General features: G+C 41.6%; 2 protein-coding genes across 4 annotated transcripts in view; one reads left to right on the forward strand and one right to left on the reverse strand.

The window, feature by feature from the left end:
- Window positions 1-1,038: 1,038 nt before the first annotated feature.
- On the forward strand, window positions 1,039-16,890 carry LOC132875400 (macrophage-capping protein-like). Its single transcript, XM_060912173.1, has 10 exons — window positions 1,039-1,350; window positions 13,465-13,537; window positions 14,794-14,946; window positions 15,185-15,339; window positions 15,498-15,659; window positions 15,780-15,929; window positions 16,014-16,097; window positions 16,432-16,564; window positions 16,637-16,725; window positions 16,825-16,890. The coding sequence occupies exons 1-10, from the start codon at window positions 1,039-1,041 to the stop codon at window positions 16,888-16,890; spliced, it is 1,377 nt and encodes a 458-aa protein (XP_060768156.1).
- Window positions 16,891-17,117: 227 nt separating this feature from the next.
- tp53 (tumor protein p53) overlaps window positions 17,118-20,707 on the reverse strand; it is a 34,435-nt gene continuing 30,845 nt past the window's right edge. For all 3 annotated transcript variants that reach the window (XM_060912608.1, XM_060912607.1, XM_060912609.1), the window contains one exon: window positions 17,118-18,149. In XM_060912608.1, coding sequence (XP_060768591.1) covers window positions 18,050-18,149 — 100 coding nt within the window. In that variant the 3' untranslated portion in view covers window positions 17,118-18,049. The remainder of the gene's footprint in view (window positions 18,150-20,707) is intronic.

A 20,707-nucleotide genomic window follows, 5' to 3' on the forward strand; every position in this document is an offset into this window, starting at 1 on the left:
CCGGCTCAATACCTAACACCTCCAGATCTACACCTTTACCTCATAAACACCATTAACAAAAGGCTTGACTAAACAGATATGTTTTCAGCCGAGACTTAAACACTGAGACTGTGTCTGATTCCTGAACACTACTTGGAAGGCTGTTCCATAACTGTGGGGCTTTGTAAGAAAAGGCTCCACCCCCTGATGTAGCCTTCACTATATGAGGTACCAGCAGATAGCCTGCACTTTTTGATCCAAGTAGGCATGGCGGGTCATAAAGGACCAGAAGTTCACTCAGGTACTGTGGTGCAAGACCATTCAGTGCTTTAAAGGTCAATAGTAGTATTTTATAATCAATACGAAATCTGATTGGGAGCCAATGCAGTGTGGATAAGACAGAGGGTGATGGGGTCATATCTCCTAGTTCTAGTAAGGACTCTTGCTGTTGCATTTTGAACTAACTGGAGCTTGTTTATGCACTTATTGGAACATCCAGACAGTAAGGCATTACAATAATCCAACCTGGAGGGAACGAAAACATGGACTAGTTTTTCTGCGTCATGTAGTGACATTAAATTTCTTATCTTTGCAATATTTCTGAGATGAAAGAAAGCTATCCAGGGTTCCGGTGACATCATCATCCTGAATGGCAGCCTAAAGTAACAGCTTCCTCGCGAAAATAGTTATTTCGCCCTGTTAGACCATCAAATACTAGGTTTTCAGGTATTACTTGAACAGACAAGAGGGGCAAGAATGGGGAAGAAGCAAGCAAACAAAGAAAACACCGATGCAGTGCTTACAAATGAAGAAAATCTGAAGAACAGCTCCCCTACACAGGCACAAGATGGCAGAGCTAATGCTAACCCTTACTCAAGTAACGCCGCAAGTCTGACCAAAGTTTTGGAGGAAATTCATGACTTCCGAAGAGACACAAAAGAACAACTAAACAATATTAAATCAGAGATCACTAACGTCAACCAAAAAATAGTGGAGGCAGAGGTGTGAATTGAAAAAGTGGAAGACCGTGCACAAAACGTGGAGCAAGTGTTGAACAAGATGATAAAAGTCATGTATCAGCAAGAAAACAAGCTACTCAATCATGAAGGGAGATCCCAACGGGAGAATTTAAGGATATACAATGTTCCCGAAGGAGCCGAGGGATCATCTATGGTGGAGTTTGTGGGAAAACTATTACGGGACACGTTGGCGATACCCCCAACTGAGGAGCTTGACATCGAGAGGGCGCACTGCGCGCTGGCACCAAGACCTGCCAGAGACAGGGAAGATAAGCCGCGGTCAATAATAGTCAAATTCCTCCACTACAAGATTAAAGAAGAGATTCTGCGCAAGGCCTGGGGAAAGAAGAAGGTTTTTCTGAATGGGAGATTAATATACTTTGACCAGGATTACCCCCAGCAGTCCTGCAGAAGAGGAAGGAATATGCTGAGGCGAAGCGAGTGTTAAAGCAGAGAAATATCTGCTTCCAGACTCCGTTCCCAGCTAAACTGTGACCTGGCACATCCGATCTGCAGGATCATCTGAGGTTTTTAAATCTTCTCTAAAAACACACTTTTTCTCCCTGGCTTTTAACCAAGTTTAAGTATTTTAGTATTTATCTTAATGTCTTGTAATTGTGGCATTGTATGTATTATATGTATATTATATATATTAACCTGTACAGCACTTTGGTCAACCCCGGTTGTTTTTAAATGTGCTCTATAAATAAAGGTTGAGTTGAGTTGAGTAAACTACGAGTGTTTTACGAGGATGGGATGCAACTGTATCGGACAGCGGAGGAAGTGACCATAGACATGAAGGACAGAGGGCTGCCAGTCAGCGTGATTACACCGAGGGAGAGTCTGGCTGAGCAGCTGTCCCGCTCCGCCTGGGAAGCAGTGGGAAGACCGAGCCGGCGAGGGACAGGTGAGGAGTGAGAGAAAAGTATCAAGGAGAGACTGCGAGCCTTCAGAAGGCAGCCCTCACCCTCTCCAGAGGACTTATAAGTTCTGATTGACTTTTAAAGTGTCGGCGAGCTAAACAGAACTTAAAATAGGCGGTGTTGTGTTCACTTCAAGATATTTGCATTTATACCTTTACCCCAGTTAGGTGAGAATATATACAGGCGAGGGAAGCATAAGGACACATTTTCTGTGTAATGAACAGAGACCTTTTTCCTCCTCTTTCCGAGTGCCATGGTGGGGGCCCTCGGCCAATAGGTGGGAGAGGCTTTCCCCCACAGCTAGGCATTTTATCTAGCTTAGCTCAGGGTCATCTATTAGAGACCCCAGCCTTGGAATCACATTTTTTTTCTTTTTTTTCTTTATCTTTTACTTATGTTCGGTGTTCCTGTTTGTTCAGGGAGTGGATCTGTTCAGTCTCATTTTGTTTATTCTGTTGATACACTTACAAGTAAATACACATGGCTAGTGACAAAGTAAAATTCATCTTGTTTAATGTCAGTGGGCTGATGAATCCAATTAAACGTAGTAAAATCCTATCTAAAGTGAGGACAGAACAAGCCCATGTAGTTTATTTACAGGAGACCCACTTGACAGATAGGGAGCATGTAAAATAAAAAAAATGGGCTTCACTAATCTGTTTTTTTCTTCATACAAATCAGGACATAGGAGAGGAGTTGCTACCCTCATTTCAAACAAGCTAAATTTTGAAAAGGTATTCGAAATGGGTGATAAGGAGGGCAGATTTATTTTAGTAAGGGGTAAGATAGATGGGAATCCAATTACCCTATTGAACGTCTATGCACCCCCAGGGAGTGACATCAGTTTCTTCCAAAAAATCACTAATATTATGGTAATGGAAACAGAAGGCCTTTTGATCTGTGGAGGGGATTTAAATATACATCTACAGCCAAAGTTAGATTCATCTAGTAGAAAAACCCATGATATGAAGTCCCTATATAAGAAAGTAAATATGCTTTTTGAGGAGGTGGGCTTAATTGACATATGGCGAGACTTTTTCCCTAACAGAAGGGATTACACTCACTATTCTGCCCCTCACTCTCTCTACACAAGAATAGATTATTTCATAACATTTGGGAAGGATAAAGATAAAATACATACTTGTGGAATCGGGACAATAGATCTAAGTGACCATGCACCAATATACAACCCCGATTCCAAAAAAGTTGGGACAAAGTACAAATTATAAATAAAAATGGAATCCAATAATTTACAAATCTCAAAAACTGATACTGTATTCACAATAGAACTTGGGCCTTTTCCACTACCCTTTTTCAGCTCACTTCAGCCCAACACGGCTCGCGTTTCGACTACCTCAGAGCAGCACGACTGGGCTCACTTCAGCCTTACTCAGCACCCAAAACTCGCACGGTTTTGGAGTGGGGCTAAAGTGAGCCCAACCGAGCCGAGTGGGGCTAGGGGTGTGAGGAGACACTCCCCTGTGCACTGATTGGTGAGGAGGAGTGTCCTCACATGCCCACACACACCCCGGGAGCACGCTGGGATCTGTAAACACCGTAAACCCGGAAGAAGAAGAATTACGAAAAAGAAGAAGAAGACAACAAGCCACAGCACCAAGACCAGCAACACTAACGACTCCATGTCCTCCATGTTTATTGTTTACTATCCGGGTCGTGAGACTACCGCTTAAAAGGTCACTGATGTCACTGTTTGCGCCGCCTAACGACATCACGTGACGTCCACCCACTTTCGCTAACTCCACCCAATGTATCCACCCCCTTCCAGCCAGCACGGTTCAGCGCGGTTGTAGTCGAAATGCAACTCCAACAGCCCCACTCAGCTCGACTCAGCCCAACTCAGCACGGCACGGCTCAGCCCAACTCAGCCGCGTTGGTAGTGGAAAAGCCCCATTAGACAACATATCAAATGTCGAAAGTGAGACATTTTGAAATTTCATGCCAAATATTGGCTCATTTGAAATTTCATGACAGCAACACATCTCAAAAAAGTTGGGACAGGGGCAATAAGAGGCTGGAAAAGTTAAAGGTACAAAAAAGGAACAGCTGGAGGACCAAATTGCAACTCATTAGGTCAATTGGCAATAGGTCATTAACATGACTGGGTATAAAAAGAGCATCTTGGAGTGGCAGCGGCTCTCAGAAGTAAAGATGGGAAGAGGATCACCAATCCCCCTAATTCTGCGCCGACAAATAGTGGAGCAATATCAGAAAGGAGTTCGACAGTGTACAATTGCAAAGAGTTTGAACATATCATCATCTACAGTGTATAATATCATCAAAAGATTCAGAGAATCTGGAAGAATCTCTGTGCGTAAGGGTCAAGGCCGGAAAACCATACTGGGTGCCCGTGATCTTCGGGCCCTTAGACGGCACTGCATCACATACAGGCATGCTTCTGTATTGGAAATCACAAAATGGGCTCAGGAATATTTCCAGAGAACATTATCTGTGAACACAATTCACCGTGCCATCCGCCATTGCCAGCTAAAACTCTATAGTTCAAAGAAGAAGCCGTATCTAAACACGATCCAGAAGCGCAGATGTCTTCTCTGGGCCAAGGCTCATTTAAAATGGACTGTGGCAAAGTGGAAAACTGTTCTGTGGTCAGACGAATCAAAATTTGAAGTTCTTTATGGAAATCAGAGACGCCGTGTCATTCAGACTAAAGAGGAGAAGGACGACCCGAGTTGTTATCAGCGCTCAGTTCAGAAGCCTGCATCTCTGATGGTATGGGGTTGCATTAGTGCGTGTGGCATGGGCAGCTTACACATCTGGAAAGACACCATCAATGCTGAAAGGTATATCCAGGTTCTAGAGCAACATATGCTCCCATCCAGACGACGTCTCTTTCAGGGAAGACCTTGCATTTTACAACATGACAATGCCAAACCACATACTGCATCAATTACAGCATCATGGCTGCGTAGAAGAAGGGTCCGGGTACTGAACTGGCCAGCCTGCAGTCCAGATCTTTCACCCATAGAAAACATTTGGTGCATCATAAAACGGAAGATACGACAAAAAAGCCCTAAGACAGTTGAGCAACTAGAATCCTACATTAGACAAGAATGGGTTAACATTCCTATCCCTAAACTTGAGCAACTTGTCTCCTCAGTCCCCAGACGTTTACAGACTGTTGTAAAGAGAAAAGGGGATGTCTCACAGTGGGAAACATGGCCTTGTCCCAACTTTTTTGAGATGTGTTGTTGTCATGAAATTTAAAATCACCTAATTTTTCTCTTTAAATGATACATTTTCTCAGTTTAAACATTTGATATGTCATCTATGTTCTATTCTGAATAAAATATGGAATTTTGAAACTTCCACATTATTGCATTCCGTTTTTATTTACAATTTGTACTTTGTCCCAACTTTTTTGGAATCGGGGTTGTAGTTATCCATTGATCTTAACCTGCGGTCAAAAAATAATACATGGAAATTGAACTCAAGCCTGATGAATGATCCGTCTTTTAAGATATAAATTAAATCCGAAATTAGTCTCTTCTTAGAGTTCAATGATACTGGAGAGGTCTCACCTCCCATGTTTTGGGATACTTTGAAGGCTGTTCTAAGAGGGAAAATTATAGCAATATCTTCATTTAAGAAAAAAAAATAGGAATAAAAAATTTGAGGACTTAAAAAACAAGCTAAAGGAATTAGAAGGAATGCATAAATTGGATTTGGCACAGGATACATGAAGAGAAATGAGAAATATCAGGAACGAAATTAATAGTCTGGCCACACAAGAAATCAAGAAAAACGTAATGTTTCTGAAACAGAGACACTACGAAAGTGGCTCTAAATCTATGAAAGTATTGGCATGGAATCTGAAAAAAAAAGATAGACGAAAATACAATTCATAAAATTAGGGATCCAAGAACAAAAGTGATAAAAGATAAACTAAATGAAATTCAGGAAGCTTGAAGTGTTTTATAAAACCCTATATTCTGAAGTCCCTGGTAGGAGTGTCACCCAAACTGACAGCTTCCTGAATCCCCTAGATTTACCCACTCTAGATGAAGAACAAAATGAAATAATGACTGCAGATATAACTGAAGAAGAATTATTTCTCATTCATCTCATTATCTCTAGCTGCTTTATCCTGTTCTACAGGGTGAAGAAGAATTAAAAGTTGCAATTAGTAGGCTTAAATTAAGCAAGTCACCAGGATTTGATGGTTACACGGCAGAGTGGTACAAGGAATTTAAAAAAGAACTAATACCTGTTTTACTCCCCGCACTGAATTGGGCTTTAAAAAAAGCACAAACGCCACCCAGCTGGAAGGAGGCAATAATTTCAGCCATACCAAAAGAAGGCAAGGATAAAATGGAGTGTGGATCTTTTAGGCCAATTTCTGTTCTTAATATAGACTATAAACTATTTGCCTCTATCATGGCCAAATGATTAGAAGAGTTCCTACCAACATTGATACATAATGATCAAACAGGTTTCATACGTCAACGCTAAACACAAGACAATATACGAAAGACACTACATATTATAGATCATATACAAAAAAATTTAATTAAAGCCATTGTGATAAGCGTAGATGCTGAAAAGGCCTTCGATTCGGTCAACTGGAACTTTCTCTACAGAGTCCTACATAGATTCGGCTTCCATGATACAATTATTAAAACCATACAGGCACTATATGACAATCCTACAGCTAGGATTAAAATCAATGGATATTTATCAAATAGTTTTACCCTAGAAAGGGGCACCAGACAGGGTTGCGCATGGTCACCATTACTCTTCGCATTATATTTGGAACCACTAGCTCAGTACGTTAGACAAAATGAAGACATCAAGGGAATCACTATTAAAGGGACGGAATATAAATTGGCCTGCTATGCAGATGACATTTTGATCTACCTTGGGCACCCAACGTACTCGCTGCCTAAATTGATGCAATCATTTGAGCAGTACAGTCAATTATCAGGGTACAAAATCAATATAAGTAAAACCCAGTTACTCTCATATAATTATAGCCCACCAGGAGAAATCAAAAGTAGTTACCCCTTAGCATGGCAAACAGAGTCTTTTAAATACTTAGGCATCAACCTACCAAAAGATCTTACAAAATTATCAGAACACAATTATCTACCAATACATAAAAAAATAAAGGATGACATAGTGAGATGAAGTTAATTCCTTTCTTCAGCCTTAGTTCAAGAACTGACTCTATTAAAATGAATATATTGCCAAGACTTTTATATTTATTTCAAACCCTGCCAATAGAGATTAACCAAAACCAATTTAACGAGTGGGACAAAATGCTATCTAGGTATATATGGCAAGGTAAAAGACCAAGGGTCCATCTCAAAACTTTACAGATAGCAAAACAAAAGGGAGGATAGGGCTTGCCTTATTTTAGATATTATTATTTGGCAGAGCAGATGAGAGCAGTGATATGCTGGTGCAACCCGTCATATACTGCTCAATGGAAAAACACTGAGGAAAAAACACCCTCCATCCCCATACAGGCAATCTTAGCTGATTACAACCTACAAACCCACATAAATAACATTGATAACCCATGGGTGAAATGGACCCTTAAAACATGGAAAACTATCATAAGGGAACATGAACTTGAGAGCAATATTACAACTCTTAAATGATGTGCTTATGACAGAGTTTACACCTAATAAATTGGACTCTAGATTCAAGGACTGGATAGCTAAGGGTATGTAGTGTAATGAAAGATGAAAAATTGCTCAGTTTTGAAACACTTAAAAGGACACATTTATTAGAAAAACAAGACTTCTATCGATACCTGCAGCTGCGACACTACGTCGATATGAAGATGAAAAATGTAACAAAAACAAACGTGTTTGACTGAATTGTTTACAAAAGCCTATGAATGAATGAATGAATTAATTTATTGAATGAATTTATTTTATTTCAAACATGTATAAAAATGTATGTAACTATTTGTACATACAAAAGAAAGAAAATGAAAAAAGTGACAAAAAAAGAATAAATAAAATAACCAAGAGCTAAGACATTGCAATACACCACACATTGTTCGAAAAAGGAGTGGGAAGAAGTACAATACTTTTTTTTAATTTCCCACCCCTTTTTAACTACCCCGAAATCCAAACTACATTAATACACCTATAAAAATATATACCATATATACACTTCATGAATATCCATATAAATATATAATTACAAAATAAATATATACTACATACCATATCCATATATATATATATATATATATATATATACACACATATTATACATATATACATATATACACACACACACACACACACACACACATATATATATATATATATATATATATATATATATATATATATATATATATATATATATATACTATATACACTCACCGGCCACTTTATTAGGTACACCTGTCCAACTGCTCATTAACACTTAATTTCTAATCAGCCAATCACATGGCGGCAACTCAGTGCATTTAGGCATGTAGACATGGTCAAGACAATCTCCTGCAGTTCAAACCGAGCATCAGTATGGGGAAGAAAGGTGATTTGAGTGACTTTGAACATGGCATGGTTGTTGGTGCCAGAAGGGCTGGTCTGAGTATTTCAGAAACTGCTGATCTACTGGGATTTTCACGCACAACCATCTCTAGGGTTTACAGAGAATGGTCCGAAAAAGAAAAAATATCCAGTGAGCGGCAGTTCTGTGGGCGGAAATGCCTTGTTGATGCCAGAGGTCAGAGGAGAATGGCCAGACTGGTTCGAGCTGATAGAAAGGCAACAGTGACTCAAATAACCACCCGTTACAACCAAGGTAGGCAGAAGAGCATCTCTGAACGCACAGTACGTCGAACTTTGAGGCAGATGGGCTACAGCAGCAGAAGACCACGCCGGGTGCCACTCCTTTCAGCTAAGAACAGGAAACTGAGGCTACAATTTGCAAAAGCTCATCGAAATTGGACAATAGAAGATTGGAAAAACGTTGCCTGGTCTGATGAGTCTCGATTTCTGCTGCGACATTCGAATGGTAGGGTCAGAATTTGGCGTCAACAACATGAAAGCATGGATCCATCCTGCCTTGTATCAACGGTTCAGGCTGGTGGTGGTGGTGTAATGGTGTGGGGAATATTTTCTTGGCACTCTTTGGGCCCCTTGGTACCAATTGAGCATCGTTGCAACGCCACAGCCTACCTGAGTATTGTTGCTGACCATGTCCATCCCTTTATGACCACAATGTACCCAACTTCTGATGGCTACTTTCAGCAGGATAATGCGCCATGTCATAAAGCTGGAATCATCTCAGACTGGTTTCTTGAACATGACAATGAGTTCACTGTACTCAAATGGCCTCCACAGTCACCAGATCTCAATCCAATAGAGCATCTTTGGGATGTGGTGGAACGGGAGATTCGCATCATGGATGTGCAGCCGACAAATCTGCGCCAACTGTGTGATGCCATCATGTCAATATGGACCAAACTCTCTGAGGAATGCTTCCAGCACCTTGTTGAATCTATGCCACGAAGAATTGAGGCAGTTCTGAAGGCAAAAGGGGGTCCAACCCATTACTAGCATGGTGTACCTAATAAAGTGGCCGGTGAGTGTATATATACACACATACACTTCATAAATATCTATATAAATATTTAGTTACAAAATTAAATATATACTTCATTCCATATATACACTTCATAAATATCTATATAAATATATAATTACAAAAATAAATATCTACTACATACCTATCCCTGTAAATATGAAGATATCTATCCCCATAAATAAATATATACCATATACTAAGTTAGTTCTAATATAACAATCAACCCTATTCTATTTATCCCTCATCATCCTCCGTTAACATACTTCCTCTTCAACATACGTGTTTAAAAAAATTTTTTGTACCTTTTTTTAAACAGATTTATATTTGCACTTTGTTTTATTTCTGTCTCCAGTCTGTTCCATAAAGTCACCCCACAGCTCGATACGCACATGCTTTTCATATTTGTTCTAACCTTTGGTTTTTTAAAATTTAGGTCTCCCCTTAGATTATATCCCCCCTCTCTCTCACTGAACATTCCTTGTATATTTTTCGGCAATAGATTATTTCTCGCTTTGTACATTATTTGTGCTGTTCTGAATTTGACCAGATCCATAAATTTCAACATGTGTGATTTTATGAATAGTGAGTTTGTGTGATCTCTGTATCCTGTTTTGTTTATTGTCCTTATTGCTCTTTTCTGTATTGTACATATCGGCTGCAGAGTGGTTTTGTAGGTGTTTCCCCAGACTTCGACACAATAAGTCAGATATGGCAAAAATAACAAGTAATATAGAGTATGCAAAGATTTACTATCAAGAATATCTTTTGTTTTCCACAGAATTGCCGAGCACTTTGCCAGTTTTGCTCGTACGTATCCTACATGAGGTTTCCAGCAGACTTTAGGATCCAAAATCACACCAAGAAATTTAATTTCCTGTACCATTTCTATCTTAGTATTGTCTATTATCAATTCTACATTACAATCTATTTTGTGTCTCCCAAACAACATGATCTTTGTTTTGCTTAGATTTAATGATAATTTATTTTTGTCAAACCATAGTTTTAGTTTATTTATTTCAGTTGTGATTGTCTCTAAAGTCTACTGCAAATTCTCACCGGAACAAAAAATATTGGTGTCATCTGCAAACAAAACAAATTTCAGTACTTGCAAAATTGTACATATGTCATTGATATATATTATGAATAATTTCAAACCTAATATTGACCCCTGTGGTACCCCGCATGTAATGTTCATGAAATCAGATTTATGGTCACCTATCTGCACAAACTGTTGCCTGTTTCTTAGATAGCTCGACAGCCAGCTCCACCCGACTCCCCTAACACCACACTTTTCTAGTTTACTTAATAATATACTGTGACCAATGGTATCGAATGCTTTTTTTAGGTCCACAAATACTCCAATTGCTATTTTTTTATTGTCTATACATTTTGTGATTTCCTCTATTAGTTCCATTAGTGCCATCGATGTTGATCTGTCCGTTCTGAATCCATACTGACTGTCTGTAAGGAGGTTGTGTTTTTCAATGAATTTGTCCAGTCTATCTGAAAAAAGTTTTTCGAGTATTTTGGAGAATTGGGGGAGTAAAGAAACAGGCCTGTAGTTTGTGAAATGGTGTCTATCTCCAGTTTTAAACAATGGTATCACTTTTGCAATTTTCATTTTGTCTGGAAATGTACCTGATTGAAAAGATAAATTGCAGATGTGCCTATAATTCAGAAACTATTGATAGAACTATTTCATGCTTGTATAAGGGACTGTTGAATTTGAAACCACATTCAACTTTATATATTAAAATAAAATGGGAGAAGGAAGGAGGCATAACTATATCTGAGGAAGAATGGACAACAATATGGAAGTATCAATGGATGTGTACCAGCTCACAGAAGTGGAGGGAATTTGGCTGGAAAAGCCTGATTAGGTACTTTATTATGCCTTCTCAGAAGTCTCACTAAGATAATAACTCCCCTGTCTGCTGGAGGAACTGCGGAAATCAAAGTGCGAACCATTACCATGTTTTCTGGGACTGCCCGGTCATGAAGGACTATTGGAGAGAGATACACAATGCCCTACAGGATATCTTCAAATGTGAAATATCCCTCGAGAGTAAGACTATGTTTTTCGGACACATACCTGAGGAATGGCCAAAAAGAGATAAACATTTAATAAATATCTTGCTGGTGGCCTGTAAAAAGAGTATTACCAGGAAATGGTTATCACAGGAGAGCCCAACTTTAAATATATGGATGGACATTACAATGGACATTTATAAAATGGAGAAGATAACAGCTTTTGTTAATCACAAATTGGAGAAATTCACTTCACACTAGGAAAACTGGGTCAAATATGTCACGCTCCATAGGCCTGACTTTATTTTCACAAACCAGTGACTGTGCTGTATAAAAAGGATCACGCCCTACTTGTACATAGGGTTTTTTCTTCTTCCTGTTGTTTGTTTCTCTTTTCATTCTTCAGATACAAAACAAAAATGCTATTTTGGCATTTGGGGCAGACAACAGATGTAAGATGTATGAACATATGATGTACCGGATGTGAATGTCTGATTCTGAATGTCAATAATAAATTAAAAAAAAAAAAAGAAAGAAAGCTATCCGGGTGATGTTATCAATGTGAGTTTCGAATGAAAGACTGGGGTCAATAATCACTCCGAGGTCTTTTACTGCTGCACGTGAAGAAACAGAAAGGCCATCCAGAGTTACTGTGGAATCAGAAAACTTACTTCTAGCTGCATGTGGTCCGAGTACAAGTACTTCAGTCTCGTCAGAGTTAAGCAGAAGGAAGTTAATAAGCATCCAGTGTCTAATGTCCTTCACACATTCCTCAATTCTATTAAGCTGGTGTCTCTCATCAGGTTTTACAGAAACATACAACTGTGTGTCATCAGCATAACAGTGGAAACTAATAATCAAATCAAATAATCAAATCAAGTTTATTTGTACAGCGCTTTTAACAATAGACATTGTCGCAAAGCAGCTTTACAGAATTTGAATGACTTAAAACATGAGCTAATTTTATCCCTAATCTATCCCCAATGATGAAGCCTGTGGCGACGGTGGCAAGGAAAAACTCCCTCAGACGACATGAGGAAGAAACCTCGAGAGGAACCAGACTCAAAAGGGAACCCATCCTCATTTGGGCAACAACAGACAGCCTGACTATAACATTAACAGTTTTAACAGGTATAACCCTCAACTGTCCTCATGGGGCCGTCCTTCACAGGAGCGGTGCGATAAAACTCCGACCAGACACAGGGCACCAGGATGGATCAAGCAGGTCCGAGGGGCAGAAGAGGCCAGCATCTCAATCCCAGGATCAACATGTAACTCAGAGGGACAGATTGGGGGGGGGGGGGGGGGGAAGAAAACACGTTGTTAGGTATGCCCTAAAAATGACAAGTATTAAATCTGTGTGGTAGGCTCGTAGAGACGAGAGTCTTTACATCAGGCATAACACACAACAATGACATGTTAATATGGTAAAAAATATATCATGACCTGCTCTGGCTGGATGCTTGATTGGGTGATGGGAGCACACTCCTCAGCAATGATGAGATGCAGATGGGACCCTTAGGGCTGGCCAAGAAAATTCAGTTACATTTCACCGGGTCTGGGACATGCGACAGAATGTCTGACGGCCGATTCCCTGCAGGCTACGATAGCCAGTCGAGGTCCCCACCGTCTCCACCAAAAGATTTCCTGTTGACTCCATGTAACTCAGAGGGACAGATTTGGGGTGGGGGGGAGGGAAAGAAAACACAGGGTTAGGGTTAGGGTTAGGGTTAGAGTTAGGGTTAGGGTTAGGGTTGGACAGAGACTCATGGACGCGTGTATAAATCTGCCCTGGACAGTGTAGTGGTGTAACAGTGGGGAACACCATCAGAGTTCCTCGGTTCCATCCTGATCACAGGTTAGTGTGTGTGTGTAGTTTTACATGTTCTCTCCGTGTCTCTGTGATGTTCCTCTGTCTTCTCCAGGATGTCCTCTTGGGTTCCTGGGATAGACGCCAGGTGCACTGTGACCCTGAACAGGATAAAGTGCTTATTGAATGTGAGTGAGTATTTAACTGTGTAATAAACACACTTAGAGAATGTGAACACACACGGTCAGTGGTTTGGGATGGAGCCTGCACTCAGAACGTTGTCAGTTATAATAACTGATCAGAAATCAGCTCTGTGTGTGTGTGTGTGTGTGTGTGTGTGTGTGTGTGTGTGTGTGTGTGTGTGTGTGCGTGTGTGTGTGTGTGGTGTTGTGGAGACAGTGCTGTGAGGACAAGTGCAGGAGCTCATAAAGTCAGCAGTGTGTGAGGAGTGTGTCAGTACAGACGAGTACGGACCTGAGAAAGGTAAGTTCACACACAAACAATATTATTACTTTAGATAAATAAAATATACAGAAAAAAATCAGGATTACAGAGGACTTAAACAGTTCAGGTCTGCACGACATATGACACACAACACACACTATACAACTCGTGTACAAAGGAGAATTTATTTTAGCTGCACAGGAAAACCAAATAAAATCATTTTAAATCCTGTATGTCACTTCTCTGTGTGTGTTTCAGCACTTTCAGTTCAGTTATAATTGACTTGCACAGCACTTTTAACCAGGTTTACAGAAATATATAAATTCCAGATATAAATTTTAAATGTATCCCTGATGATGAAGCCTGAGGTGATGGTGGTGAGGAAAAACTCCCTCAGACAACACGAGGAAGAAACCGAGAAAGGAACCAGATTCTAAAGGAGCCCATCCCCATCTGGGTGATAACAGATAGCATGATTAGTATTGTGTGTGTGTGTGTGTGTGTGTGTGTGTGTGTGTGTGTGTGTGTGTGTGTGACAGCACTTTTTACCTGCACTTTGTGTTTCAGTGTTTGTTAATTCTGTTTGTCAGTAAATTGTGTATCAGTAAAATGTGTCATATTATATTATATTATATTATATTATATTATATTATATTATATTATATTATATTATATTATATTATATTATATACAAACTCAGATTGACAGTTCAGTGAAAGAGAAATAATAGACGTGTGTGTGTGTGTGTGTGTGTGTGTGTGTGTGTGTGTGTGTGAGATTGAGCATCAGTTAACCTCATGAATAATTTGTGCAGGGTGATTAGGGCTCATTTTACAGGTGCATTATGGGGAATCACTCACTGTCACCTCACCCTGTGCTCGCTTTGTCATGCTGATCTTTGACCTTTGTGTATCACTGTGTTTCTTTCTCTTCATTATCTCCATCCATCACTGAGCATAATGCTGTGTTTCTCTTTGTGTGTGCAGTGTGATGTTCCCAGTGTGTGTGTTTGGTGATGGTGTGTTTGGATGGAGGGTGGAGAAGATGGAGGCTGTGCAGCTGGACAGCAGGCAGTTGGGCGTGTTTTACACTGGAGACTCGTACATCATCCTGAACAAACATTGTGAGAAGGCGGAGCTACACATGTGGATGGGTGAGAAGTGGAAATCACATGACCGCGGCTGTGTCACAAACGGCATGAATTAATAGAAATGTGTTAATTAGGAATCAGTGTTACAGTAACACCAGCACAGGTCCATGAACACTGTGTGACTGTGGTTCTTTAAGAACACTAAGTAGTGATGAACTTGAGCGTTTGGGACAGAGCTAAAGTGTGTACATGCTTAGAGTCATGTCTAGTCCACCTCTGACCCCTGATCCCTGACCTGTAGGGGAGGAGTCATCACAGGATGAGCAGTGTGCCTGTGCTATGTTGGCCACTCAGCTGGACCAGTACCTCGGGGGGGACGCTGTCCAGCGTAGACAGGAGCAGGGACACGAGACGGAAGAGTTCATGCAGCTCTTCCCCAATGGAGTGAGCTATAAGGTGCATTCACTAACTCAGCTCATTTACATATCGGCTGTGTTTGGTCCAGAGATGCATCACAAACATATAGCCCCGCCCCCAAATCAGCTTTATACAATTGTACTGAGTACATCTCAGTTTTACTGTGTGTGTGTGTGTGTGTGTGTGTGTGTGTGTAGAGGGGGGGTGTAGAGTCTGGGTTCAGGCGGGTGCAGACGCAGTGTGTTTCGGTGCAACGTCTTTATCAGATTAAGGGAAAGAGAAACATCTGTGTGAGAGAGGTGGAGCTCAACTGGAGGAGCTTCAACACCGGAGACTGCTTCATCCTCGATCTGGGACAGGTGTGTGTGTGTGTGTGTGTGTGTGTGTGTTCCATATAAGTCAGCTCGCATCAGGATTTTTTTTCTCATCAGATTTTTCACCACTGATGCTTAAAACCCAAATTGTGTGTGTGTGTTCAGCTCATTATCTCATGGAGTGGCTGTAAGTCAAGTGTATTTGAGAAACAGAAGCTTTGTCAGATCGCCGCTTTAATCAGAGACACGGAGAGAAATGGCAAAGCTCACATATATGATGTCACACAGGGGGAGGAGCCACTAGAGATGGTCCAGGTACACACATGCGCACATACAGACACACATTTTTCCTTTCAGTTATTAGAGGTACCCCCACCTCCTTTTCCTGATGATTGACAGGTTCTTGGTCCAATACCAGCAATTAAAGATTCGTTTGAAGAGGACAGTGAGGCAGACAGGACAAACTCCACCTCTCTCTACAAGGTGGGTGTGTCCCTGTACTCCCTGCATGTCCTGTTGTGTGTTTCAGGCCCAGTTCACACCTGGCATTACAGTATGTCCTGAGTGTGGGATGGTAAGGGGTCAGAGGTGAGTACAGGTGTGAACAGAGTCCTGTGTGTCCTGAAGGTGATGGATAAAATCCGATAGTAGGTGCTCAGTGGAGACACGCCCATAACGCCAGGTGTGAACAGGGCCGAATGCACTGCCCCCTGGGTAAATGTTTCTGTGCATCTTAAAATGTTTCATTACAGTATCAGTGAAGAAAAATGTTGACCTCAGGGGTGTGTGTGCGTGTGTGTGTGTGTGTGTGTGTTAGGTGACTGATGCGTTGGGCTGCATGTCTGTCAATCGGCTGGGTGATAAAGCGCCGTTCGATCAGAAACTGCTGCAGAGAGATGATTGCTTCATCCTTGACAATGGAGCCAATGGCAAGATCTTCATCTGGAAAGGTGTGTGTGTGCGCGAGAGAGAGTGTGTGTGAGAGAGTGTACAGAGTGATTATCACTGGTTGGGATTGACAGGTGGTGGTGCCAATATGGAGAAGCGAGCAGCGCTGCAAATAGCAGATGAGTTTATTGTGAGAATGGGTTACTGCAGAGCTACAACTCAGGTACACACACACACACACACACAAGCATTCATTAACTAAAAAATTCTGAAATATAAGCTGAAGTTTTGTGTGTGTGTGTGTGTGTGTGCGTGCGCACAGGTGGAGATTTTTCCTCAAGGTCGTGAATCTGTTCTTTTCAAACAGTTCTTCAAAAGCTGGGGTTAAACACACACACACACACACACACACACACAGAACTTCAGTACCTCACCATGAATTTGAAATTGAATTAAAACAGATCTATAATAAATATTTTGTTCACCTTTCTGGTGTGTGTTGTGGTAAATAAAATAAACCTGTGTGTGAAAATTATTTTACTGAACGCATCGTGTTCAACAGAACGAATGCACAGGTTTCATTAAAATACACAGTAAATAAAAACACAGGAGCACTTTTAAGAAAATTTAAGAAATTTTATTATGCTTTGGAGTTTTTTGTAAAAGAGTAGAACTCATCTAAACTACGTGTATAAAACTGTGTATAAAATGAGAAATGACTGCAATATGAAATAAAACAAAGATTAGTGAGTGAAAATTTCACAAAGAGAAAAAAAGTAAAAAATGTTTTAAAGTCAAGATTATCAGGTGCCCTGAGTGAGATTTTATTTCATGCACCATTAAAATACACAGATCAAGTGTTTAACAAAAATAATCAGTGACGTGTTACTGCCAACCAACCAATCAGAAGTGTTGAAGATCATAACTCGACCAATCAGGTGCAGGTCGTGCTGGTCAGTGATGATGGAGAACGTGAACCGTTTACTGACCTCACACGCACAGGGTTTCAGCCACGATATAAAACAGCGATGAAACCGTAACAAACCGGTGACGGTCAGAGAACCGAGTCTCGATCTAATGCACTGGGTGGAGAGAGAGAGAGAGAGAGAGAGAGAGAGAGCACTGACGATTGGATTACAGCAACATGGTTCAGTAGAACCATCAGCAGGAGGGTGAACGGGTGGGCAGTGTTTCAATCTCAGAGTGTGAGGGTGAGGAAAGAGTGTGTGTGTGTAAAACAGGTCAGGAGTTGATGGTGATGTAGAATTAACCTGAATGTGAGAATAACGGTCTCCTGCTCCTTTACATTTAAAGTGGAGCTACAGCGCTAATGTCACTAACAGGTAATGGAAGTGTGTGGCCATCAGTTTAGCATTAGCCTGTCCGCTAATTCCACCTTCACTCTGAGCAGCAGCTGAACTGTGGGTGTCTCTAATGTAAACTTCACTCAGGAAATGAAGGCTGAACCTTCACACACACACATTTTTTTTTCCCTTTGGACAGAAAGATGAGTAAATGGAACCCCCATCTCTCTCTCCCCCCGTCTCTCAGTCTGAGTCGCTCTTCTCCTCCTTCACCAGTCGTTTCTTCCCTCGTTTCGGCTCCGCTGCAGCTCCGTCTCTCTCCTTCCTGCAGGTTTTAGACAAACTGAAACAGACAAGAGACAAAAACTCACTCAGCATTTTTTAAACAAACTTAAAACATCGTAATTTTGATATCATAATTAGTGTTAGGGGCGGCACGGTGGTGTAGTGGTTAGCACTGTCGCCTCACAGCAAGAAGGTCCTGGGTTCGAGCCCCGGGGCCGGCGAGGGCCTTTCTGTGTGGAGTTTGCATGTTCTCCCCGTGTCCGCGTGGGTTTCCTCCGGGTGCTCCGGTTTCCCCCACAGTCCAAAGACATGCAGGTTAGGTTAACTGGTGACTCTAAATTGAGCGTAGGTGTGAATGTGAGTGTGAATGGTTGTCTGTGTCTATGTGTCAGCCCTGTGATGACCTGGCGACTTGTCCAGGGTGAACCCCGCCTTTCACCCGTAGTCAGCTGGGATAGGATCCAGCTTGCCTGCGACCCTGTAGAAGGATAAAGCGGCTAGAGATAATGAGATGAGATGAGATGAATTAGTGTTAGAGCAGCTGACCTTTGGTTAAATACCACACCCATTCCCATAGATACCCCCCCCCCCCCCCCACACACACACACACACACGTTTAAACATGCACACACACCAAAAAAAAAAAGAAACAGGGAAGGTGTGTGTGTGAATGTGAGAGAGAGTAAAAAAAAAATCTCTGCAGCCTGACAACCAGCTCTGATTCTATTTGCCGTTTTCCCTAACCCCTCCCACCTGCTGGCCTCCACTCGGGGTGGGAATGGAGAACTGGTCTCAAGCTGCTGATCTTTTGGAATCCTCTGCCTCTGAGGTTACCGAGTCTGTTCATGGATGTTGCCATGTTGTTCTGACAGCTGTGCATTGCGAAAACTCGTGCATCATGACATCAAACTCTACATAATAATAATAATAATAATAAAAAATTTTATTTATAATGCACTTTCTATTGTTAAAATCTCAAAGTGCTACAAAAGGTGGATAAAAAGGGAAGTTAAAAAAAAGGGGCAATAAAAAAAGTATTGCAATAAAAAATGAAAGGAAGCAGAGGCATCTACACTGCTGGAAACTTGGAAGAAGAATCAGTCAGTCATGGTGGAGAGGAAGACGTGATCGAACGTGTGGTTTCATTTCACGAAGAAAGATTACAACAGTGATGCTCACAACGTCTGTAAAATGATCATTTCCACTCAGGATGGAAATCACCAGCAATCTGCTGAAACAATGCACTAAAATTCCACGAATGCTGTGTTTTTACTCTTCACACGAGGGCCTCTGCCTCCCGGCACGTCTGTTCCTGAGGGTAATGATCACCTTATAATAACATCAGCACCACGCAGGCGGCTCAGCAGGTTTTTTCTTTCACTAAGAAAACCTAAATGAAAAGATGCAGTGATGATTATGGTCACCTCACAGCCAGAAGGTTCTGGGTTCGAGCCTCACAGCCCACTGGGGTCTCTCTGTGTGGAGTTTGTTCTCCTCGTGTCTGTGCGGGTTTCCTCCTCTGGGTCTCCGGTTTCCTCCCACAGTCCAAACACACGTGGATTCAGTCACCTGGCTCCTCTAAACCCCCAGAGGGCTGAGTGGGAGTGTGATGGTTGCTGGTCTCTGTGTGACCCGCCCAGGGTGAACCCCGCCCTTCACACACAGTCAGCTGGGATTGGCTCCAGCTCACCCACCCTGATGGAGAAGTGGGATCGATCATGGACGGATAGAAGTCTAACATCGATCACCATTTCTGGGTCCAAATGCTGCTTCAGTGTTGCAAACATCGAGACTATCATTGGATTTTTAGACCCTTTAATTAAAAACAGAGACTCGCGGTCAATCTAATGACTTTTTCAGCACATTAGTGACCATCCTGAACTCGGTACGGGTCTCCAGCTGACACCATAGCTGCCATTATAGGAGTTTAGCAAGCTGGTTCATGCGACTCACCATCAGTCATAATGCCTGACTTACACTTGCAACCAATCCCTGATCACTCTGGCCCTCCTCATAACCAATCCCTGATCATCACTGCTCTGGTCCCATCCTCTCGCCTCTTTGTTCTTCATTTTAAACTAATTTTTCGGAGAAATCCCATTTTATAAGCACTAAAAGTCTTATCTCATCTCATTATCTGTAGCCGCTTTATCCTTCTACAGGGTCGCAGGCAAGCTGGATCCTATCCCAGCTGACTACGGGCGAAAGGCGGGGTTCACCCTGGACAAGTCGCCAGGTCATCACAGGGCTGACACATAGACACAGACAACCATTCACACTCACATTCACACCTACGCTCAATTTAGAGTCACCAGTTAACCTAACCTGCATGTCTTTGGACTGTGGGGGAAACCGGAGCACCCGGAGGAAACCCACGCGGACACGGGGAGAACATGCAAACTCCGCACAGAAAGGCCCTCGCCGGCCACGGGGCTCGAACCCGGACCTTCTTGCTGTGAGGCGACAGCGCTAACCACTACACCACCGTGCCGCCAGCACTAAAAGTGTGTAAGCATTTTTCTTTGCAGCTCCTCAGTTTCTGCTTCTTTTTGTCTGCATTCTTGGTAGAAAGTTTAGGATCCTTAACAAAAACGATTTTTTATTTAAAAAATAAAA

This window comes from Neoarius graeffei, chromosome 28 (assembly GCF_027579695.1).
Source record: "Neoarius graeffei isolate fNeoGra1 chromosome 28, fNeoGra1.pri, whole genome shotgun sequence".
Classification (NCBI taxonomy): Eukaryota; Metazoa; Chordata; class Actinopteri; order Siluriformes; family Ariidae; genus Neoarius; species Neoarius graeffei.

Excerpts from the sequence above, each read along its gene's own strand:
- LOC132875400 (XM_060912173.1), top strand. The coding sequence starts at position 1,039 with ATGATAAAAGTCATGTATCAGCAAGAAAACAAGCTACTCAATCATGAA. Across the intron at positions 15,930-16,013 it reads AGCCACTAGAGATGGTCCAG|GTTCTTGGTCCAATACCAGC; the intron begins GTACACACATGC and ends GATGATTGACAG. Across the intron at positions 16,098-16,431 it reads ACTCCACCTCTCTCTACAAG|GTGACTGATGCGTTGGGCTG; the intron begins GTGGGTGTGTCC and ends TGTGTGTGTTAG.